Genomic DNA, 16,970 nt, shown 5'->3' with positions numbered 1-16,970 from the left:
AAAAAAATGTCAGTCCTGGATTTGGAGCATCTTCAGGCGAGTTGATGGGCCACTGTGATGATCTCACGTCCTTTATATGGTTAGGGGAAGTGAATGTGAAAGTGTTTGTTGTGCCAGCTCTTTGTCTTGAACATCCAAATTGTTTTTTGCTTTGTTTGTTTGGGTGTTTTTGTTTATTTGTTTGTTTTTCAGTTGGGATCATCTCCCTGATCTATCCAGTCTGGTTTCATGTTCCTCTTACTACATTTGCTAGCAATACTTAGAAGGCTCAAACATACCAGCAGAAACTCTCAGTTGTTAGGCAAATGCAAAGCCAGTGGTGATCCAGTGGCTAGCTCTGAGCTACAGAAAGGAAAGGTACTGTGGTGGCCTCTCTTAGCTAAAAGCAAGAGGATTAAACAAAAATGAGCTGGTAGACAACTTGGAAATCTAGATGAGAGTCAATAAGGGCCGGGAGGAAATTGAAATGGGTAAGTTGAAAAGATAGTTGAAATTGTGAGAGCAGAAAACAACAGGGCTAGAACCTCCATGCCTTCATTCACTCAGGGAGTATCGTCCTGTGTCCACTGTGGAATACACCCATTGCCTCAGAAAACTGTTAGGAACAATTGGTCCCCATTAAGACCTCATGAGTGCTTTCCAATAGCATCCTAAAGGATGGAACTAGGGAGATTGCTTAGCCAGTAAAGATACTTGCTGCTAAGCCTGACTACCTGAGTTTGCTCTCCAGGACTCACTTGGTGGAGGAAGAGAGCAGGCTCCTTCAGGTTGTCCTCCCACCTGTACAAGTACACCACGGACACACACACACACACACACACACACACACACACACACACACACACACACACACACACGCACACAATGAGTAAATTCAATTTAAAAATAAAAAAAGCCCTAAGGGTTATCGGTTGCATTTAAATAATGAAAGAAACCCTGGATTTAGTTTAGTTTGATTTACTGACTCATTATAACTCATAAGACTAGGTTTTCTCTTGACTTTTACTTATTGAGATAAAAACTAAGCCACTTAGCCCAGCCCAGCCCTTTCCTATGAAGGCAGCGAGGTGAAGGGCCACATATAGTGTATTTTTAAGAACCTTGAAAGAAAACAACTGAAGAAGTCAGAAATGGAGGAGAGGCTTTGATATCTGTTGCTTGACAGGCTGTTAGTCCTTGTTTGTTCCTTGACACAGAGTCTATTATGCGGCCCAGGCTAGCCTCAGCCTCCTAGGTGCTGGATTCACCGGCATGCAAGGCTGCTGGTGTTCAGCAGATAGTATTTTTAGGAAGGCAGTAGAATCTACCTTGAGGATTGTGTGACTGTCACCATGGTTTTTATTCTACTGTTTTTCAGATTCAGTCCTGGTACCGAATGGCGACAGCAAGGAAGAGTTACCTTTCACGACTACAGTATTTCCAAGATCATGTAAGACACGTGCATATGGCTTTTCTTTTGGGCTAACAATGAACTAAATCAACACTTACTGAATGCCTGTATAGAATAAACAATGGGAACAAATAGACCTCAGAACTCAATGTGACAGTAACTCAAGTTTACCTTTTTAACTCAGAAGTCACACTGAGTCAGGGATAGAGAAGAAATGGTGAGAGAAAAAGCAGGGACTAGTAACACCAAAGAGAACATTCTAGTCATGTATTTTCTTCTTTTTTTACTAATTAAATTTATTTATTTTAACATTCCAACCTCTCCTCCCTCTCTTCCCATTCCCTCCCCCACCCCTCTCTGCTTCCCCCAATCCACTCCCCCTCCTCTGTTTCTGTTCAGAAAGGGGCAGGCCTCCCATGGCTATGAACATAGCATAGCATATCAAGTTGCAGGAAGACTAAGCACCTCCTCTTGTATTAAGACTGGCAAGGCAACCCAGAATGAGGAATGGGGTCCCAAAATTCAGCAAAAGCATTAGGTACAGCCCCTGCTCCTACTGTTAGGAATTCTGCAAGTAGATCAAGCTACACATCTGTCACATACATGTAGAGGGTCTAGATTAGTCATGTATTTTCTAACACAATATGTGCAGTTCATCTGGCTACTAACTGATTAACCCTGGGGGGGGGGCAGGGTGTCAGAATCTTCAGAATCTTCAAAGAATAAAACTATCACCATCAACTGGATCATTTAGGTTCTGGGCATCCTTTCCCTCATTATGTCTTTATTTAGACAGTTCTTCTATAGTCTCACTTATATTTGTTTGTAACTAACTTATTTTCTCCTTCCAAAAAAAAAAGGAAGACCCATAATATGAATAAATATTAAATGTACTACTTCTAAATATCAGTGATTTTAACAGTATCAGTTTTTAAATAGTTTAAATTCTTGAAAGTCCTAAATTCTAAAATAGTGGAGCAAATGGAACTCTGAGATTGTGACTCCTCTCATTGTTTTTGCAGAAAAATGAAATTGTGAAAATACAATCCCTGTTGCGGGCAAGCAAAGCCAGAGATGACTACAAAGCACTAGGTAAGTGGGCACCGTGGGAGAAGAGCCTGGACTCCTTCCTAACTAGCAAGGACACTCTTCACAGCCTATGTACTGCAGAGGCTGTCCCAAGAACTGGGGACAAATGCAGTCTGTGACAGACACAGCTTTAGGTTAAGTTAAGTACAAGTCAATACGAGGCAGATAGGACAGGAGGGAATGGAGCCATCTGTTAGACGTGAAAGAGAAAAGCAGAATGGGTTTTATTTCTTCTTCAAAAAGAATGGGATTGGCATAAATCCCATTTTATATTAAATTTGATCCATAGGGAAGGAAAAGAAGACAAGAAGATACGGCTACATTTCAGGTGTCCGCTTCATTGCCTGCCCTGATCCCCTCCCCTCATTTTAAGGATTAAATATGTTTATGTAGGAAATTTTGAAAATAGTAATAAAAAGCAACAAAACAAGCTGGGCATGGAGTGTACACACCCATTATCTCAACATGAGAAATGGAGGCCAGGAGATAAGGAATTGAAAGGTATCTCAGCTATAGAGAGTTCAAGGCCATGTCCCAAGATAAACAAATAAAATAACAACAAATCAAAACACAGTCTCATCTCCCAATGATGGTAACCACAGATACCATCCAAGGTCAGCTCTTTGGCACAGATCCTCAGAAGTAGGACAGCAACAGAGATGACATCTGTGGTCCATGCTGGGTTCATGCTGAGTCAGTAGTGTTGGTCAAACTCAACACAGAATCACATGTAAGGAAGACTGCCAGGGCCCTCGATGAGGAGGACAGTCAGCCAGGTGATAGCAGCTAAACAGTCCTCTTCTTAATAACTATTTCTAACGGTCATCCCCATGGTTGGTTTTACCCAAAGCTGATCTCGTGGCACATGTAATAATGGCACAGTGTAGAACATGAGCAAAAGCTCTTACAATTTCTACACAAATGTGCCCTGAAGTTGGCCCCTGGGCTCTCATCAGTCCCCTGTCTGCACTTAAAAGGACACTGTCCAAATTCCAGTTCCTAAGATCCTTTCACTCCTGTCAAGCAGAACATTATCCTTTAGTTGATTCCTGCTTGGCCTTTAGAGTTCCTGCTCCTTTGTCATCCCTTGTTGGCCTTCACCTAATTCTGGCTCCTTTCCCAGGATGCTTTGTGCTGAGAGAAACCACTTCTTCCTGCAGCCAGAATTTTAATCTCTTATCTGGCTCAGCCACCAGGCCTTAGAGCTAAGGTCTGTTGGTTAACTTTCTTTCCTCATCAATAAGGCATAGATAGGACTGTCTGCTCAGTGTCTGGTAACAGTGAGGGAGAGGGCTGGCTAATGAGTATTAGATAAGTAGAAAACAGTGAGGCTAGGAGGCATTATCAGTTTTGTGCATTTGTTTATGTGGGTTTGATTATCTTGCTCTTACTGATGGGGGCGACCCACGCCACAGACTGCATGCTTTGGTTGGTTTATCTTTGTGATAATATTTTGATTGCAAAGCTAGCTATTAATGATAATTCCCAATTTAAAAATGCCTCCTCTTCTCCCCACAGTTGGCTCTGAAAACCCACCATTAACAGTAATCCGAAAGTTCGTGTACCTATTGGACCAAAGTGATTTAGATTTCCAGGAGGAACTGGAGCTAGCAAGGCTACGAGAAGAAGTGGTGACTAAAATCAGGGCCAACCAGCAGCTGGAGAAAGATCTGAACCTGATGGACATCAAGATTGGACTGCTGGTGAAGAACAGGATCACACTGGAGGTCAGTGGGCCCTCAGCTCCCAGGGAGAAGATGCATGCGTGTGTGTTCAGGAGGCTTGGTCCAGGAAAGCATGGTGGGAATTTTGCATAAGTTGTTCAAAGCTCATTTATCACTTTTGTTATAAATCACTAGTTTCCATACCTCTTGCCTATGGCGTATTTTTAAAGCTTTTTAGCCATCCTGACAAGACTGGGTTTATTCAGAGTAGTATAGTTTCAGAAATGAAACTTGCATGAGATAAAACCCACATATATAAGATTGATATAAAGTATTTCACCATTTAAAATACATGTTCTGATATGAAGATACCTGAATTTGATGACAACAGGAAGCACAATAAAGTTACTGGGGACTCAGGCCTTTTCCCAGAATCACCACAAACTAAGATTGCTGACCATGATCCTGATACGTTGAAGGGTGATATAATCAGGCCCTAGTCTCCAGTTCCTTGCAACATTCAAGATAAGTGTCGTCAGCCCCCAATATCCAATATCCAAAATTAGAAATATCCAATTTCTAGGATAGCATTTGCTATCCTAGAAAATCAAGCATATATAGACATTTTTGTATTTGGAAAATATATTGTGCATATATGCAGAACACTTAGATTTGAGGTTCATGTACTTAAAAACACATCAATGAGGATGAGCAGAAAACCATTCAAAATTTCACCATGCAAGATCATTCAATCAAAAGGCCTACACCCCACCAACCAGAAACCACAAGTGCCTTCCACTTAAGAGCCCCCAAGACAACCCTGTAGTTTCCAAAATGCCACCTAAAGGGTGACACTGTGTCACCAGTGACCATCAAACAATCTGAGACATGCTAGAACAGCAGAAAGGAAGTCATTATTACCCAGGAACAAATTAGAATTTCTTTCCCATGTCCCTGTTCTTTTCCTATAGGCCACATCCATTTTCTGAAAACTGATAGGACAATGAGGGACGTTGAAGTATGGAAGCTTGGTGAGGCCCTGGAGAGTCAGAGCTAGACAGCCAGTTCTCAGGGATCTAGCATGTGGCAGCCACAGGGGCACCTGGAACCTGGAACATGAATGTCCCCCTCCATACTCCAGAACTGATACATTAGGGAGCCAGGAGGTGGGGGCAAATGCCTTTAATCCCAGCACTTGGAAGGGAAAAACAGACAGATGTCTGTGAGATTGAGGCCAGCCTGGACTACAGAGTGAGTTCCAGGACAGCCAGGACTATTTCACAGAAAAACCCTATGTGTGAAAGAGTTGAAGAAAAAGGAAAAAAATAGAGAGCAGCTTGTTAACATGGGAATTCCTATTTTCTAAATATTCAAAAATAAAACTACAATTTCTTGAAAAAAATCACTTGATCTTCTTTTTAAGCATTGTCTATTTGTATTTTTTCACTTTCATGAGAACTTTGAAATTATAACATATCCCAAAGGGTTTTTCACAGTGCCTTTTATGGCCTTAAAATGTAGCTGTACTGTCCCCATAAACTTGTAAACAGGAAATGCCTCTCATCTTAGTTTGAAATCAGCAGATCCTCTAAATAGTATGTATCTTGTGGAAATACAATCACATAACAGACAACCACATCTTTATGAATGTTTGAGGTTTGGATTGGTTTTATTATAAGTATTCATTAATAATTGATAGCTTTGTGAAACAAAATTAATTTTTGAGCCAGGAACATTAATACCATACCTGTAATCCCAGCTACTGGGGAGGCTAAGGCAGGAGAATTGCTTTTATGGGGTACAGGCAAACCCCTTTCCCCTCCCTGCAAAAAGTTCAAACACTAAATGTACATCCAACATTTATTAGAAGTTAAACCAATGATTATTAAATATAGAGCCTTTTTATCACTTATAGTTCTATGTTTAATTTGATGATAATATTAGAACAATGTAGATGTACATATAATTCTATGGTACTGTGAAAATAACAAACTACTTAAAACACCAGATAATTGAGGATCTTTGTCTTAGTTACTTTTCTTGTTGCTTTTGCAGAATTTCTTCCAAAAGCAGTTTAAGGAAGGGTTCCTTTTGGATCACAGTTTGAGGGCTCAGTCCACCATGGCTGGGAAAGTGTGACAGTAACCACTGCTTGAGCTGTGGCAGCAGAGGTAGGAGGCAGCTGCTCACTGCCTCTGCAGTCAGGAAGCAGAGAGAAATGAATGCTAGTGCTGGCCCACTTTATCCTTTTTTCTTTTAAGACCTCAGCCTAGGGGATGGTGCCACCACATTGAGGATGGGGCTTCCCTCCTTGTCTAAACCTCCCTGAAGACACCCTCACAGACATGCCCAGAGGTGTGCCTCATGAGCTATTCCAAATCTGATTAGGTTGACAAAGATTAACCATTTCAACCATGAATTTGGCTTGGCATGTATATTATGCAGCCACTAAAAGTGTCACTTTGAAGACCATTTAAGGGCAGGAAAATGGTTTACAGAATAATAGAGAAAAAACAGTACCTAAAACAGTGTGACTTCTTATTTAAAGAAAACTTACTGAAGAAAATCCAGGAAAAGAAAATAGTGATAGAACTTAGTTTTGATTGTGTTCCCAAACAAACAAACAAAAAAAATGAATGTTGAGCATGTGTTATGATTATTAACCATTGTGAATCTTTTAGGGGAAATGCCAATTCAAGTCCTGTGTGTACGTAAAGGGATGTTCTAAAGGGTACTGAAGTAAGAATAATGTCATAAAATTCTTCACAGGATGTAATCTCACACAGAACAAAGCTGAATAAGAAAAAAGGAAGAGAGATGGAAATACTGAATAACACTGACAACCAGGGAATTAAAAGCTTGAGTAAGGAGAGAAGAAAAACCCTAGAGACTTACCAGCAACTGTTTTACCTTCTACAGGTGAGCGTGGTTCAACCTTCATGGTGGGTTTTGTAAACAACATTTCATGTCTGTGGATCTTTCCCCATGCCTCAGCCAACCGCTTAGTTATGTGCTATATGTTAACAGTATAATAACAGCTTTAGTAGAACAGGTTTATAATAATAGCTTAGAACTACTTAACTAAGTACCAACCGTCATGTTGGGTGCTTTACATAGATTAACTCATTGAATTCTTGTTCTAACCCTGACGATGAGAAAACTCAGACCCAAACAGTAAATGATAGGCAGAATGCAGACAGTTTGCCTGCATTCACATCTACACGATACCTCGGTGATCTGCAGATGCAACATAAATTTAATAGTGATGACAACAGACATTATTAGACTTCATGCCAACCATGACAAAACTAGCCAATAGAAAAGCGCATATGTACCAGGGCTGGACCTCCTCTGGGGGGCCAGAGAGGTGGGATTTTTTTTCACTTTGTTATTTTTCGAGGCATTGCTGTGAACTGAATGAGACCTAATTTGACATTGCATCTAGGACACTGGTAATAGCTAATGCGTTTATGGGTGGACTTTGATGGGTCACCTATTGTTTTGTTTCCCAGCTGATTTATTCCATCCACCTCTGACAGTCTGATTAGTCAATCACAGAGGAAGCTGGGCAGGTGCAGGTCATAGCAGCAGCCTCTACAATGGTGGAAAAACCATCTCCAAAGAGGTGGGTCAGTAGTTGTGTGACTCCAGACCTCGAGATGCCTGAATCTTTGCTGGAGGGCCTCCCTGAGATTGGATACAAAGAGAGAGCTCACTACACAAGCCATAAGCATGCATTAAGCCCCACTGACAGCAAAGATTCTAGTACCTAATACTGGTAACATTAATTCTCTAGGAATAGCAGATTGGAGAACACCGTCAAATGGATGCAGGTGCCTCTAATGACCACTAAGTGGCAGCGGAGGAGAAAAATGCCAATGTTTAGTTTTGCATGTGGAGCGCACTGCTGACTTAGAAACCTTTCCCTGAAGTAAAACAGCACCTACCCACCCCCATGTCCACCCTCACCCCACACCCCAGCTGCCTTAAGCAGAAACAGTTTTCTTCTGTCATCAACCAGTGGTTGGGTGGTGGATGTTTAATCTTAAACACTTGTCTTTTTTTTTTTTTTTTTTTTTGGATCCATGAAATTACAAGTTTCTGTAGGTTTTTACAATTTCAAAATTGATAGAATTTCTGTTGTAAGAAAGGTAACAATGCACCGGGCACTTCTCAACCTGTGGGTCATGCCCCCTTTGGGAGTTGCATATCATAAGGTAAGAATGCAGTCGCTGGCCTTCAGCCTCCAAAACTCCCACACTGAGGGCAGCACCGAGGAGCTGTTGAGCTATGTCATGTCCAAGCCAGTGTGGTGTTTGTCTTACTTCTCTTCTGGTTTTGAGACATGAGTACAAGGTCAGTGAAGAAACTGTAAGAAAGAAAGTAGCCTGGATGCTTCTCCTTTCATGGCACTGTTAGTAAGGACCCTTAACCATGGCAGTCATGCTGGAAGAGCTTTGACTTGGTCCAGTGCAAGCCACATATGAAATACACTTCCTTTCAGTCCCTTAGTTATCAGTGGAAAAGACTGTCAGTCTATCAAGAGAGCATTGTCCTGGGCTGGAGAGATGCTCAGTGGTTAAGAGCACTTGCAGATTACCCAGGTTGTGTTCCCAGCACCCACTAAGGTAGCATCTGTAACTCCAGTTCCAGGGTATCTGACACCCACTCCAGGCCTCCCAACAACACCTGCACATACAGTGCACATATAGAGAAGCAGACACACACATAGATGCTTTAAATTTTTTTAAGTAATTAAGAGAATAATGCCCTGGACATCTTGTGCATAAACCTTCAACCTATCACTCTGACCTCAAAACTAAATCTAAGTAGCATACATACCAGAATCTGTTTTTTCTTGGAAACCTTCAGACCACACTCCTAGAGCATCTTGGATAAACACTAGTTGTCAAGCATATTATTTGAACATTTTCTTTTCTCATGAGCAGTGAGAATTAAGAATATTCCATCTTTCTGTATGAATTTTCCGTCTTTACAGGCAATGTTTTCTCTTTTAATTTCCACCCAGTCAGCATAGCTGCCAGAGGAAGACACTAAGACTAAAGGCTGGCTTTTATGTCAGTGAGTCCATCTTCACAATGGAGCTCCGTTTCTTTTCATTCCTATCAATCTCTTGAACTCTTTTTTGTGGTCACTGCTTTGACTCGTTCTTTTGGGATTTCCCTTGTTGGTTATCCTGACTGCCCAACTCCTGAACCTCCCAGCCTTACACTTTCTCCCTCTTGACAGACTGTCATGGCAACTGGCTCACTGTCTCCATGTGTAATCAGGTCTCTTCTTTCTCCTTCATTTCCTTCTACTACCCATCAATCTTTCTAGGCCAGCCTGTGTAGCTGAGCCTTAATCTGTTCTTTCTCTTCTATTCCAGATTCTATGGGTCTACCTCCTCTTCTGTGTCTCTATAATAAACATTAGTATGTGATTTCAATGGTTAAAAGTACAAATTGTATAAAAGGTAACTATAGTAAACAAATATGTAATGAGTAGTATTTACACCTTCTAACTCTCAAATGGTGCTTCCTCCACTGCACCTGAAATATTATGATCTCTTTAAGGCTGTGTGCTAGGAACACATCTATGTTTCTCATGGTGTGTTAAGACATGGAAGAGGGGAATTCGATACCATGTTCTGCTTTTGTATATATCAACAATGTTTAGCTATGTAGGGCTGATTTCTTCCCTCTTTTCTTGTAGACGAAACCTTTATACCTGGCTAAGCTGATCTTCCAGATGCCACAGAACAAGTCAACTAAATTCATGGACACTGTTATTTTCACACTGTACAATTACGCCTCTAATCAGAGGGAGGAATACCTGCTGCTCAAGCTTTTCAAAACTGCCCTGGAGGAAGAAATCAAGTATGTATAAAATCCATGGGAAAACACCCAAATGCTTGTTAGTGGTGGGTTTGCTCAGACTGATTAGGAGATGGTTTTAAATGGAATTTACAGTGGAATTCATGTTGAAGTATGTTGATTTTTGTGGGATTGAAATGGAATTTTGATTGATAGTTGAACTTCTGGTTTGTCGGAGCTATTGACTGCAGATTTCTCCTCCCAGAGATCCAGCCAAGTCAGCTTTTATTGTCTGCAACAGCTGAACACCAGAGCTTCTTGGAGACTTTCTAATTCTGAGTGACAGTACCTTCAGTGCATGGGGAAAGGTTATGATCCCTGCTGAAGGTCTTCTTTCTTGTTAGAATTTTAGCAAATTTGCTGATGTTGCTTTTGTCTCAGCTAATATAAAAATTACATAGGTAGCTAAATAAATTAGTCACCCAAAATGCATGAGAAATGTCCCAAGCAAGAGTGAACCTTAATGCTTTTGCAACCTCCTGGAGCCATAAGCTGTGCCAGCTTCCAGGGGCCTCTGAAGCACATAAGCTGGACCCCTGTGCCCTCAGATGTTCTGTAAGACAGTGAATGAGGATGCCTTTATTCCACTGCAGCAGAACTCATGATGTGCATCCCACTGCAAATAGACTCACTGTGCTCATGAACATCTATAGAGGCACTGGAGGCTGATTCAGGGCTGTAGGTGGCCTAAGTGGGGCTGTAGTGAGCTCTCTGTGTCCCAGAACTCCTTAACTGCAGGGCTTGGTTAATACACCAATAGGGCAAGTACAATCACCTGCTATGTTCATGCCTCCAATGCTTGCAAACAGTAGGTCGGTGGTTCTCAACCTGTGGGTCATGCCCCCTTTGGGAGTTGCATATCATCAGATGTTTACATTATGATTCATAGCAGTAACAAAACTACTTATGAAGTAACAACAAAATCATTTTCATGATACATGCCAAGAGAGATGTGGAGGAAAGTTCCACTTATGTCAACTAAATTCAATTTTTATAAAAGAGCAGCTGCCTGGCCCAAATTTTGAGGCATCACTATAAGAGCTAGAAAAGGGTAGAAACAGCATAGGCACAGGTGCAACAAAGTAGATTTGTCTGACCAAGAAATGACTTGGTGAGTACCAGGAGATGAAGCTGCAAAGATGGGCTGGGGTCATATCATAGGAAACACTGAGACAAGAGTGTGTGGGGGGGGAGGGAGTTGTGTGGGGGTTGTTATGTGTGTGTGTGGTGTATGTAGAGAGGGGGTGTCTGCTCACAGAGGCCAACAGAGAGTATTAGATTCCTTGAATGGGAGTTATAGGCAGTTGTGTGTAGGGGAAGCTGTAGCCACGCCCCTTACTCGGTATTGGTAATTTCCCACTATAGTTGTGAGACACCAAACATGATTCTGGGAACCAAACTAGAGTCCTCAGGAGAAATACAAAGCACTATTAACTATTGAACCATGTTTCCAGCCTCTCTCTTTACCTTCTGGGGAGCAATGGAAGGTTTTTGAACACACTCTTGTTGTTTTGTTTCTGAGAAAAGCATATAATCTGAATGAAACAAAGCTCTACAAGTCAGAGAAATGAGGAGAGTCATCAGGAGAAGGTGTTTTGTGTGTTTAACACACCCAGTTTGAACAAAAGAGAACATGTTGATGAAAATATATAAGGGAAAATAATAAGTTCCAGAGTGGCCCCTAGGAACAAGGTGTGGATTAGAAATTCAGCCCCAACAACAGGTTCCAAAGAAAGGAGTCACTCAAGCTATGTGCATAATGAATGAGGGGACACCAGGTATGACACAGCTTTGATGCCCCAGTAACTGGCTGAGTCACTGACTTGACCCCTTCCACTCTACTAGTTCATGCAACTGGAATGCAGAGAATTTGTCTAAAGAAATACCTGCAGAAGAAATAAAAAGCAATGCCTAGGTCTAACAAGGATGGAGATAGAAAGTAGAAAAGGGAGTAGTCAAGAGGAGATCTTCAGAGCCAGGTAGTCCAGCTATGGAATGCAGCTAGAAGCCACATGGCAGTGAATTTGAGAGGGATCCGAAGATGCCAAGATAGTTCATTCAATCAAGAAAGATGTCTTCCAAATGTGGCAAACAGAGGGGCAATGTCCCCGTCATTTTAGGTACCACCGTCATCTGAGTTGGCCCTGGGTCATCTTTGGTATCCCTGGTCATCTTGGCTGTTATCCATTTGCCCCTTACACCTCCCTGTAGGATGAGCCTGAGCCAAGACATCTTCATTTTGTCTTGGCTTTGGCTTTGCTTAGGTCAAAGGTGGACCAGGTGCAGGACATCGTGACAGGCAACCCTACAGTCATCAAGATGGTCGTCAGCTTCAACAGAGGGGCCCGGGGACAGAACACCCTGCGCCAGCTCCTGGCTCCAGTGGTAAAAGAGATCATTGAGGACAAGGCCCTGATCATCAACACCAACCCTGTGGAAGTATACAAGGCTTGGGTGAACCAACTGGAAACCCAGACTGGAGAGGCCAGGTAACAGAGGCAGGGGGACGCTGTCTTTGTCATACTTTGTAGTCATTAATTCTTAAAGTTATGTTTCTTTGGCTGATTTTGCTGCTGCTGGTGGTGGTGGTGGTGGTGGTGGTGGTGTGTGTGTGTGTGTGTGTGTGTGTGTGTGTGTGTGTGTGTGTACATGTCTATCTTTTCTCCTTTTTTGAGACAGGGTAGCTCACTGGCCTGAAATTCACAATTCAGCTAGGCTGGCTGGCCAGTGAGCTCCAGAATCCTCCTGTCTTCCTCTCTCAGGAGCTAGGATTATAAGTTTTCACCATCATTCCTAGCCTTTCTTGTTGTGGTTTCTGGCACTGTAGCTCATGTCCCCATGTGGAGGCAGTGATCACTTTACTGACTGAGTGAGCTCCCAGCCCTAGACTCTTGGTCTTCTTAATGCTCTATGGTATTTTCACATTGAAAAGCAATTGATCCCCACATCAACTCCTGTAATTCCTTTCCTTGTTTATCCTTTGTGTTTCTAAATCTAAACCCAATATCCTTTGTCAGTTTCCTATGAATAACTGTAAACAGGTGGATGTGGCTTCTTCTGGGGGTAGTTTGTGATCTAAGCAGTCTAAGCTTTGGCTTTCCAGCAAAAGGACGCCCTGTGAAGTAATTAAAGTCCTCAGAGAATTACATGGGTGGTTGTCATGGCATTGTCTGTCCTAGTAAAAAGTCATGAAATTCAAAGTGTTTACTGTAGGGTTTATCTAGTAAATGCTGTTATACCACATAATGGAGCAGATGCCTGTTTGCAATGGAAGTGTAGTTGTGTTTACTGACACTAGAAATAAGTTCAGGATGTATCTTTCTTTTACACTTCAGTATAATAACCCATTTTCCTTTTTAATGATTGGTCATGTATATACACACAGCTGGGGATTCTATGGGATGTGGATACATACAAATTTCCTGGCACCCATGAGTGTGTGAGACCTATGCATCATATACAGAAGGATTTGGAAAGTTATTTACTGAGATTCGAAAATCAGTTAGCTACATCAGTGCTATTTTCTTATTTACTTATGTGAAGTTTTTGTTTTATTTTTATTTTTTTACTATAATGCATTAGATTTGTTTGTTTTTCAAGACAGGGTTTCCCTATGTAGCCTTGGCTGCCCTGGAACTATGTAGACCAGGCTGTCCTGGAACTAACAGAGACCCACCTGCCCCTGCCTCCCAAGTGCTAGGATTAAAGGTGTGCACCACCACCCGGCTAGTGCATTAGATTTTTATTGCATTAAAAATAAAAAGAAGACAGACACCATGGAACACACCTATAATTCCAACACTTGGGAGGCATGACGATCAGGAGTTCAAGGTTAGCCTTACTGAGTGGTTTGAAGGAGAAAGATCCCAATGGGCTCATATATTTGAATACTATTTCCCCAGTTGGTAAAATTGTTTGGGAAAAATTAGAAGAGATGGCCTTGTTGGAAGAGGTGTATTACTTGGGGAAAGGCTTTGAGGTTTCAAAAGCCCATGCCATTCCCAGTTAGCTGTTTCTACTTTCTGTTTGTGGATCTGCATGTAAGCTACCAGACACTGTTCCAGCACTGTGCCTTCCTGCCTGCCATGATCATAGACTCTAACCCTCTGGAACCGTGAGCCCCAAATTAAATGTTTTCTTTTATAACTTGTCTTGGTCATGTTGTTTTGTCACAAGAACAGAAAAGTAACTGAGATACTTACCTACATAGCAAGTTTAAGGCCAGCCTGGAGTGTGTTAAGACCATCTCTGAAACTTTTAAGAAGGAAATAGGTGTTGAGGTTGTAGCACAAGGCTGCAGGTTCAATCAGCAACAGAAATAAGAGGGAGGGTGGGAGGGAGGGGGGGCTGAGTCTACATAACCTTTCTTTTTCCATTAGAGCTAAGAGAGAGGCTTGGAGTCCCTCCTGATTCAGCAGTGGTGGAGGTGCACTATGTGCGTCTTACTTAGCTGGAGTCATGGGCAATCTGCAGCTCATCCCATAGAGCCTGACTGCAGAGCCAACTGGTGGGACACTGGTGCTCATACATGGACCTCTGTGCCTGTTCATTTGAACCCTTGTGTTTTCAGCAAGCTGCCTTATGATGTGACCACAGAGCAAGCCCTGACATACCCGGAGGTGAAGAATAAACTGGAGGCATCTATTGAAAACCTGAGGAAGGTCACCGACAAAGTCCTGGGTTCTATCATTTCTTCCCTCGATCTGCTGCCGTAAGTCAATTTGTAGCGACTTTAGCAGTCTTTGCTGAAGTTCTTGGAATATTACCCGAGCCCCTGGAGTAAAGAGAGGATTTCTCCCTTGTCTTGTGTTTGCTATTTAAAATGATAATCCAGAGCCAGGAATGATGATTGTGAATATGAGACTGGACTGGACTATATAGCAAGACCCTATCAAAAAAAAAAAAATACAAGGTGGCCTATACAAATGATTTTAACTCATCCCCACCCTCTAATGAAGGAGCACTACCTCAGCCATGGCCACAAACAGCACTTGGGTGCTGGCATCAGCGGAAGCCCTGTGATTCCATTGCATCTCACTTTATGTTGAATTTTTAGGAAAACTGCAGAGCTTTGGTTGACTGGAACTATTGCTATGCTTCTAGCTCACTTAGCCTTTTTCCATTATTTTCTTTTGTCATCTGTTCCACATGTAGTTATGGATTGAGGTATATAGCCAAAGTACTGAAGAACTCGATCCGTGAGAAATTCCCCGATGCCACGGAAGAAGAGCTGTTGAAGGTAGATCCTCAAGGGTGACCTCACTGCAGCTTCTCTGGGGGTTCTGAGCTGGAATTGCCAACAGAGGGTTGTGTGATGTCCTTCGCTATGTGTGACTATAGATACAGAGCTTCTGTGGTTAATGACTGTCAAGGTTATTGTCTGTTGACACTAACTTAGAAACTTCACACATCATTGCAACTCTCAGTATTAGAACATTTGGGGTAAAACTGTGTAACATATAATGATAGTATGTGGTTATGTTCACCTCCTACATCTAATACTTTGTAAAGGTGTCCTGTCAGGGGCTGGTGAGATGGTTCAGGGGGTAAAGAAATTTGCCACCAAGCCTGTCAACCTAAGTTTGATCCCTAGGACCCATATGGTAGAAAAAGAGAATCAACTCCCAAAAGTTGTCCCTCTGACTTCTACATGTGTACCATGACATGTGTTACACACACAAAAATAAATAAATAAATAATGTGATTCTTAAACTTTTTAATGCTAAAAAAGAAGATTCGTGTCTGACAATGACCCACTCTCTTGGGAAATTTAAGTGTGAAAAGTGAATTTATACTTAATGATAAAAAGCAGCCAGAGTTCATTTGTCCCTTGGAAATGTCCTTTTTCCCTCTCATCGTGCAGATTGTCGGAAACCTCCTATACTACCGATACATGAATCCAGCCATTGTGGCTCCAGATGGCTTTGACATCATTGACATGACAGCTGGAGGTCAGATCAATTCTGACCAGAGGAGAAACCTGGGATCTGTGGCAAAGGTTCTTCAACATGCAGCCTCCAACAAGCTGTTTGAGGGAGAGAACGAGCATTTGTCATCAATGAACAATTATTTATCAGAGACCTATCAGGAATTCAGGTGAGAAGGTCCATTCCTTTTAAAAAGACGTGTGGGAAAATGGACAAGAATGACATGTTCTGTACCTAGAACCAGGGCCATGGAGGGGGAGAAGAATCCCTTGTGGCTGCATGCCTTCCAGCAGCTGCCACTGGGAGAATGAAGGGAAAAAACAGACAAGATGCCTCAGGCCCACTGTTCCCACCCCACCCCCTCCATCCTACTACACTGACTCCTTCCTGTTTTAGGATTCATGCTTCTGATGAAGCATGCTCCCTGATGTGGGACACACTCGCAGTATTTAGAACAAAACACTCAACTGATTAGTTTTGTTGAACCTAAGAAGATAACTTCATTTCTTTTTCCAAACTGTTTTCCAATTGGGAAGAGTTTGCCTTATTGGCAACAATGGTAGGAAATGATGAGTTTCCTTTGGGAAGGTTGGGGAAACCCCAGCATTTGTGTTTATAGATGATCCTTTGCACATATGCACTGCACTATACTTAACCTTTCTTCACTGTGTACCTAAGAGTTCATTCTGTTGTCCCATCTCTTTCTCCTAATTCTGTCACTGACCGTCCCACAAGGACAGAGAAGGAGTGAGTGCTGACAGTCACACAAGCATCTGAGGGCTCTGGGCAGAGGCTTCCATCTTGACTTGTGTTTGCTCTCTTGTCTGCAGTAGATTATAGAGTTTATGTGACATCAGTGTGACGTCTGTTATCCTCATTTGGAAAGGGACTTCCCATCCTTCATTTCTTCCAGGTTCACAGATTTCCTACTGATTCACAGCTCTGTGTGGCATGTGTACCATGTGAGGAGGTTACCCCAAATCCTCTCACTGTGAGAAGCTTTGATTTCTTCAGCTGCCAATTT

The 16,970-nt window shown here is 42.1% G+C and overlaps 1 protein-coding gene across 1 annotated transcript in view; it reads left to right on the top strand.

The window, feature by feature from the left end:
• Nucleotides 1–16,970, top strand: part of Iqgap2 (IQ motif containing GTPase activating protein 2) — a 271,719-nt gene that overhangs the window by 226,737 nt on the left and 28,012 nt on the right. Inside the window, exons 19-27 of the mRNA XM_027401697.2 lie at nt 1,358–1,429; nt 2,413–2,482; nt 3,998–4,206; nt 6,913–7,062; nt 9,859–10,022; nt 12,284–12,508; nt 14,590–14,730; nt 15,174–15,258; nt 15,883–16,115. Coding sequence (XP_027257498.1) covers nt 1,358–1,429; nt 2,413–2,482; nt 3,998–4,206; nt 6,913–7,062; nt 9,859–10,022; nt 12,284–12,508; nt 14,590–14,730; nt 15,174–15,258; nt 15,883–16,115 — 1,349 coding nt within the window. The remainder of the gene's footprint in view (nt 1–1,357; nt 1,430–2,412; nt 2,483–3,997; nt 4,207–6,912; nt 7,063–9,858; nt 10,023–12,283; nt 12,509–14,589; nt 14,731–15,173; nt 15,259–15,882; nt 16,116–16,970) is intronic.

The sequence above is a fragment of the Cricetulus griseus genome, chromosome 2 (genome assembly GCF_003668045.3).
Source record: "Cricetulus griseus strain 17A/GY chromosome 2, alternate assembly CriGri-PICRH-1.0, whole genome shotgun sequence".
Classification (NCBI taxonomy): domain Eukaryota; kingdom Metazoa; phylum Chordata; class Mammalia; order Rodentia; family Cricetidae; genus Cricetulus; species Cricetulus griseus.
Note: the sequence above shows the minus strand (reverse complement) of the source record. Positions and strands in the feature narration are given on the sequence as shown.